The 7,500-nt window shown below is 48.6% G+C and overlaps 2 protein-coding genes across 3 annotated transcripts in view; one reads left to right on the top strand and one right to left on the bottom strand.

Moving 5' to 3' along the window:
• The window catches only part of LOC122253790 (chloride intracellular channel exl-1-like), a 7,320-nt gene extending 2,122 nt beyond the window's left edge, over positions 1-5,198 (bottom strand). Inside the window, exons 1-3 of one of the 2 annotated variants that reach the window (XM_086531635.1) lie at positions 5,070-5,198; positions 219-484; positions 1-85 (exon numbers count right to left, since the gene is read on the bottom strand). The exon at positions 1-85 is cut by the window's left edge and continues 46 nt beyond it. In XM_086531635.1, coding sequence (XP_086387761.1) covers positions 1-85; positions 219-401 — 268 coding nt within the window. In that variant the 5' untranslated portion in view covers positions 402-484; positions 5,070-5,198. Of the gene's footprint in view, positions 86-218; positions 485-5,065 lie in introns of both variants that reach the window. The other variant, XM_086531637.1, reaches the window with a different exon arrangement.
• The window catches only part of LOC122253791 (transcription initiation factor TFIID subunit 10), a 29,039-nt gene that overhangs the window by 8,021 nt on the left and 13,518 nt on the right, over positions 1-7,500 (top strand). The gene's annotated exons all lie outside the window — the stretch shown is intronic.

The raw sequence follows: 7,500 nt of genomic DNA, 5'->3' as shown, positions 1-7,500 counted from the left end.
CGTCGCCGTGGATGAGGGCGGGGACGTGCTTGAGCCCCAGTGCCTTGAATTCCGGCGGGGGCTTGGCCGGGTTTGTGGTGATCACCTGCACAACGAAATGGGAACCACGTGATTATCGTCAGAAATACAATTTGGTGATTTGACTTGTTTGACTTGTTTGGACTCTCTCTCATCTTTGGCATGCCTTGTGCACTCGAGTCTCACGCATTCTCCCGTACCTTAAACCTTAAGAGGTTGTGCTGGGACTTGATCAGGAGGACCATGAGGACTCTCTGGCAGAAGGGACAGGCGCCCATCCTCTCCCCATCCACGCCTGCTTTCACGTACACTGCCAGTTCTCCATTACCTCCCCCGCTTGCTGCCCCTGCTGTTGGCTGCTGCTGCTGACCCACGCTGCCCATGTTGCTGTTTTCCAATCTCTTGGTTTACTCTTTCGGTAGCGCTTCTCGTTCCGTTAGATTGGTTTGCGTTCGTTTCGTCGTTCCTGCAAAGAGAAGAAATTCGTGTTAACATCAATAAGTAACTGCGGTAGATGTTACGTGCGTTACTTCAGATAACACAAAGGCATTTCCCGCCCTTTGCGTTGCGTTCTCTTGATCTCTTATCGTTATTTCCTTGTCCATTCATTCGCCATTCTTTACGCATCCGTCTGGCTGTCTTTCCCTTTCCTTCCCTTTCCTTTTCGATTTCACTTTTCACTCTACGATTCAAATTTATATAAAAGTCTTACTGTATACTCGTTCACTTAATATTACTTATGGCTGCGGTATTTACTTATTCACTTGCTTTTTTATTACTCTTACACTTATTAATGTTATTAATATATTTCCTCGTAAAGTTGTTTTATTTTTGTTTTGTTGTTTTTTATTCGTTTACTTCGTCTCCGTCTTCGCCTCCACCGCGGGAGCAAAGGATTGCTAGCCGTAATCCTAGTAGGGTTTGCGGTAAGGGAAAAGGAGAGAATGTAGGGTTAGGGAACGGTCAGAGGTAGGTAGAGGAGCTAAAGGAAATGAGGATGAGGGGAGGGGAGTAAAGAAGGGAGGGGACGGGGGGAGGGGGGGAAGGAAGGGAAAGAGGGATGAGTAGTAAAGGGGAGGGGAAGAGGCATAAGGGGAATGGATGAAGAAGGGAGGAGGGCGGAGAAGGAAGAGGGATAGGGGGAAAGGAGGGGAGGGAGCGAAGAGGTGAAGACGAATGAGTAAGGAAATGAAGGAGAGAGGAATGAATAAAGAAGGGAGGCCGGAGGAGGGGAAGAGGTATAAGGGGAATGTGTAAAAAGGGGGAGAGAGTGAGAAAGGGAAGAGACACGAGAAGAGAGGGGGTATAAAGAAAGGGGAAGGAAAGAAGTGTAGAAGAAGATGGCACAAGAGGAGGGAAGGAGATACTAGGTTAGGGGAAAGGAGGGAGGGGGAGACAGGGAAATGAGAGGGAGGGAGAGACAGGGACAAGGAGGGAGCGGGGGAGGGAGAGAAAGGGAGAGGGGATGAAGGAGCTACAAAGACAGGGAGGGAGCGTGGGGTGGGGTGGAGGGGGGAGGAACGGGGAGAGGGCATCGGATAACAAGGGCCGTCGTCGCTGTCACGAGAAAGTATGCTGAGGATTAATGCGAACTCCTCGACTTCATCTCGTAGTTGTCATAGGGTTGTTGAAGTGGGAGATCTCCCTGGGGGCGGGGTGGGGGTGGGAGTGAGGGTAGGGGAGAAGCGTCAAGTCGAGACCACAAATAGCAACACTTTACGAATGCTCCCCCGCCCCCTCCCTCCCTACCACTACCAAGTCATTTGCTCTCTCTCTCTCTCTCTCTCTCTCTCTCTCTCTCTCTCTCTCTCTCTCTCTCTCTCTCTCTCTCTCTCTCTCTCTCTCTCTCTCTCTCTCTCTCTCTCTCTCTCTCTCTCTCTACGATGAATATATTACGATAATGTTGTTTAGATTCAAATTTATAGACATTTCACGGCACATTTTTTTAAGAACCTTTTAATTAATCACTTATCGTCATCCTGTTTGATATTTCAGTTCCACTTTTTTTATCAATTGCTCAGGGTTATATTTTGTCGTAATTATTACTGCAGTAATACTACGTACATTAAATCGCGTTTCATCAGAAACTGTAGACAAAGAGATGTGTCAGTATTGTTAGCAAACCGCTGACCTCCCTCACCCCCCACCTCACTTTCCACCCTTCTCTTCCTATCCACTATTACCCCCCCCCCTCTCCCGTTTCCCTCCTCTTCTTTACCTCGATTCACTTTACCTTTCTATTTCCTATCTACTGTTCCTTTCTCCCACCTCCTCCTTCCTTCCCCTCCCCTTTCTTCTTCCCCCTTCCCTCTACCCCCTTTCCCCTCCCCATCTCCTTCCTCTTTCACACTCTACCAGCTTCTTCTTTTTTTCTCTCATACCCCCTCCTTCCCTTTCCCCTGTCCCCTTTCTCCTTCACCCCTACCCTCCCCCCTCCTCCCATTCCACCTCCTCCTCTTCCTCCTCTTTCCCATTTCCCCTCTTCCTGCTTCCCCCATTCCCCTCCTCAATCCTTCATCCTCCTCCTCCATCCTCCTCCTCCTCCTCCTCCTCCTCCTCCTCCTCCTCCTCCTCTCCCCGCTCTGTAATTTGGTTCTTTCTAATGTTTTCCTGTGTTAGGAACTAATTACCCTCCCCCACAACCCCCCCTAACCCCTCTCCCAACACGGGACCTCTCTCTTTGTCCACATGTCCTTATTTTGAGTTAATTGTTTGGGGAAATGGGATACAGGGTATTTGTGATGAGGAGGGGGAAGTGGTGAGCGGGTGGTGAATGTATGTGGTTTTGAGTGGCGGGGAGTGTGGTGATGATGGAGTGATGAGTGGGTGGTGAATGTATGTGGTTTTGAGTGGCGGGGAGTGTGGTGATGAGGGAGTGATGAGTGGGTGATGAATGTATGTGGTTTTGAGTGGCGGGGAGTGTGGTGATGAGGGAGTGATGAGTGGGTGGTGAATGTATGTGGTTTTGAGTGGCGGGGAGTGTGGTGATGAGCTGGTGATGAATGTACGTGGTTTTGGGTGATGATGTAATTGAAGGAAGTTGTGGTGTGCGAGAGGTGGAGGCAGTGAGTGCTCTGTGTTTGTGTGTGTGTGTTAGAGTATGTGCGTGCGCGTGTGTGTGTATGTGTGTCGATGGCGGCGAATGCGAGAGCAGCGACCACGGAATGCGCGGTTCAGCACAGGGACGCGTTGAGCTTGGCACGAGGTTAGCATTATGTAAACTGTTATGTACACTGGTGTAAACTGCGGCCTGTTCAGTGCTTGTTCAATGAGCGCGACAGTCCGTGAACAAGGGCTGTGGCGGGGAGCATGGTCAGTCTGTTAACTTAACAGTCTGCGGTGAAGACTGATGAGGGCTTTAAACATGACTGAGTGGAACTCGTCCATGCATAAACGATTTATGTATACATATGTGTATATGTGTGAGCGTGGATGGCAAAAAGAAAATGGAAACACACGCACACACAGTTCTTAGCATATCGTATGCTCATAGATGCCTCAACACATACGCATGCGCACTCACGCCCGCCTCATCAGGAACACCGACATGAAATACGTCTGTCCACCTGCTCTAGAGTTCCTCCTACCCCCCCCCCCCCATCCCTCCCTCTTCAACCAAAGACATAGTAACCAAACTCATCACAACACTATTTTTCAGCTGCTTTTGCCTCGATCCGGTTTTCCTCCCGTCACTACATCAGTCTCGTCTCAGCACACACTTCATTTCCAATACATCACAACTACAGCAACCTCTCTGTTGTAGTCATCATCACCTCATGTCACCACTACGACATCACCACGTCACAACCTCATCCCCCTTTCTTAATCATCACATCACGTCGACATCCCTTCGATTGCCACATCACGACTGCCATCACAATCAGCCATTAGCTCGACACGTTGGTGATGATTGGCAATAAGTTGCACCTTGCACCTAGTTAATTCTTTGTGATTCTCGCTTTGTATGTCTTACGCGTTGCCTCGACGTAATCGCGCGTTGATTTCGCCAGTTGAAAAATGTTTGTTTATCTCCGGTTGCAAGGAGGAACTTCCCTTGGTTCCAGTGCTTGTTTGTTGCAGAATCCAGTACTTTCTTTGATCTAGAGTTGTTGTTTTTTCCATTTACGTATAACTTTATTTTTTAGAGAAGGGTAGGATCAAGGGGAGTTAAAAAATATAGATTTATAGATATGTCTGGTGTGTCGGGTTGCTTGTTGTAGCCTTGATTGTTGTTGCACCAAGTTATTGGCTCACAGTTATCACGTTTTCCTTGCGCAGTTGCGAAGACATCTTCTTAGTATTCTTTTTATATCTCTGGTTCCTTGAATAGGGGAGTTCTTGGTATATATGTTTTTTTTTTCTTTTATTTTCTTTTATTTTCATTTCTTTTATTTTCTTTTATTTTCATTTCATTTCTTCTTTCAGATCTCTCTATTTAGGTGTTGGGTCCACTGCAATATTTCTTAATTATCGTATTTTCAGAATTAGATGTTTATACGACACGGATATGTCTTGGTTGTAGATATTTTATTTTTATTTTTATTTTTTTGTCACCCTACGAATTCCTTATTCAGTTTCATGGGGATTCTAGGAACGAGTTAGTTATACCTAGATCATTTGCTCCATTTAACGTCCTTTTTTCTTAACTAATCAGCCACATCAGTTTTCACAGCTCATTACACACAGAAATGTTCGTAGCCAGCCAGCCAATCACATAGATTTGCATTGCTAGTCCGCCAGAGAGAAAAAAAAATCATAACCATACATTCACAGAAGTTTTCATAGCACATCAATTTGCATAAATGGTCACAGCTGTTCAGTCACGGAAATTTTCCACATCTAGTTAGGCACAGACATGTTCATAGTCCGTCACAGAAACCAAAAAAATAAAAAAAAATAAAAAAAAATCATAAATTGTGCAGCCACAGAAATTATCACAACTAGTGGTTTCGTTTTTTTGTTGTTGTTTTTTTCGTCTCTCAACTAGCCAACCTCACACACCGATTCCTTCCTGACACTAGCGGCACGAAATAGCGAATCCACGTACTAACCGCCCCTTCCTTCGCGCTAGTTCCCCGATCAAGCGGCAGCGTGTGGAGGGCGTGTGGGCATTCGGCGTGGTATCTTGGGACAGTGACGGGGAGCCGAGGTACACGCCGAGCCAAGTAGCCTCCTCCTCCTCTTCCTCCTCCTCTTCCTCCTCCTCCTCCTCCTCCTCCTCCTCCTCCTCCTGTTCCTCCTCCTCCTCCGGTTCCTCCTCTCCCTCCTCTTTCCCCTCCTCTTCTTTCAACTCTTCCCCCCCCCTTCCTCTTCTTCCCCCTTTTCCCCTCCTCCTCTTTCTCCTGTTTCCTCCTTTCTTCCTCCTATTCCCCTACTCTTCCTCCCGCGTCCCCTCCTATTCTTCCCCCTTTCCCCCTCCTCCTCCTGTTTCCCCTCTTCTTTTTCCTTCTATTTCCCCTCTTCCTCTTCCTCCAGTTTCCCCTCTTCCTCCTATTTTCCATTTCTTCTTCCTGTTTCCCCTCCTCTTTTTCGAACTCTTCTCCCCTCCTCTTCCTCCTCTTTCCCCTCCCATTCCTCCTACCTTTTGGTGACAGCTAAGGCCTTCATTTCCCAGCCCATTCTTCTTCGAACCCTTCACCTCCCCTCAACCCCTCCTCCCCTCAACCCCTCCTCCCCTCAAACCCACAAACCCTCCCCTCCTCCCCTCAACCCTTCTCCCCTTTCCTCTTCATTTGGTTTTCCTACCCCTGCCCCACCCTGTTCTCTTCGTCTCTCGGTTTACCCCCTTCACCCCCCCCCATCACCTCTCTCTCTCTCTCTCTCTCTCTCTTCCCCTCGTGTCCATTCGGTTCCCCTTTACCCCCCCTCCCCTCCCCCTTTCCTTTCCCCACCAGCTGAAATCACTTGCCGTCGCGTCGCGCATGTGGGTTGGGCTTCGAACTCTCTCCCTGGGTTTGTTTTCCCTTCCTTTCCTCTCCCTCTTTTGTTCGCGTCTCTTTTTCTTTTTTTTTTTGTGTGTTTGTTATCATTATTATTATTATTACCTCGTCTTTTTTTCCCTGTTACCCCTTCTTCTTCCTCTTCTTCATCTTCCCCTTCATCCGTGCTTTCTCGATTTTTTTTCTGGAAGAAGAGGGGAGAGAGAGGGGGGAGGAAGAAGATAAGGTGAAATAGGTCATTTTTCACATGAGGTCAGACGTTAGATAACACCCCCCATTCCCCTCTCCCCACCCCACCCCTCGCTCTTTCTCTCACCATCTCCCGTTGACTCACACCGTGTGTTTTTACCTCTCCCTCACGCTCCCTCTCCCTATGCCTTCCTCCCTCCCCCTCCCCTACCTCCTCCTCTCCCCCTCCCCTACCTCCCTCTCTCCTCCTCTCCCCCTCCCCCTCCCCTACCTCCTCCTCTCCCTCTCCCCCTCCCCCTCCCTCTTCCCCCATGATGACACGTGAGGTAGTATTTATAGTGCGTGTGGAGGGCAAAGGAGATAGAGCAGGGGGTGGGGGAGGGGAGGGGGAGGGCCAGGAGGAGGACCGGGCTTGAGGGACAGAGCCGGGAATGGTGCCAAAAAAGGGGGCTCTCGGCTAGGGTGGTGGGGTGATGACGTCACGACGGCGTGGCACCAGGTGGAGTGGCACCGGGGTGAGGTTGGGCTGTGCCTGGGCCAGGGTCGTGAGGGAGGGGGGGGGGCGAGAGAGAGAGAGGGACAGAGAGGGAAGAGAAAAGAAGAGAGAGAGAGAGAGTAGAGACGGGAAGAGAAAAGAAGTGAAGGGAGAGAGACAGAGAGGGGGCAGGGAGAGGAAAGAAGGGAGAGAGAGAGAGAGAGAGAGAGAGAGAGAGAGAGAGAGAGAGAGTGCCAGCCTCCAGGAAATGCCGGCTAACGTGTCCCACCCTACGTCTTTCCCCTTTTCTCGCTTCCGGTCTAGGGTCTTGTGTCAACTTGGGGCGTGTGGAAGGGTGGCTGAGGAAGTCATAGGGGGGAGAGGGGGGAGAGGGGGTCGACCCAGGGCGGAGAGGGTCTTTATTTTCTTCTCGTTGTCCCCGCTTCGTTTGACACTCCTCCACACTGGCTCACATCAGCTGGTCGTAGAAGGTGAGTGTGGAGTTGATTTCAATATATATTTTTTCATCTTACTCCCTTCCTCTTTCATTTTTCTTCGCCGCCTCTCTTCCACTCTTTTGTTTCCCTCCTTCCCTCCGTCTCCCTCACCCTCTTCTCTCTCTCTCTCTCTCTCTCTCTCTCTCTCTCTCTCTCTCTCTCTCTATATATATATATATATATATATATATATATATATATATATATATATGTGTGTGTGTGTGTGTGTGTGTGTGTGTGTGTGTGTGTGTGTGTGTGTGTGTGTGTATGTGTATGTGTATGTGTATGTGTATGTGTATGTATATGTATATGTATATGTATATGTATATGTATATGTATATGTATATGTATATGTATATGTATATGTATATGTATATGTATA

This window comes from Penaeus japonicus, unplaced genomic scaffold (genome assembly GCF_977035675.1).
Source record: "Penaeus japonicus unplaced genomic scaffold, GWHDUDI00000001_assembly GWHDUDI00000036, whole genome shotgun sequence".
Taxonomy (NCBI): domain Eukaryota; kingdom Metazoa; phylum Arthropoda; class Malacostraca; order Decapoda; family Penaeidae; genus Penaeus; species Penaeus japonicus.
The sequence above is the reverse complement of the archived record's forward strand: the minus strand, read 5'-3'. Positions and strand labels throughout refer to the sequence as shown.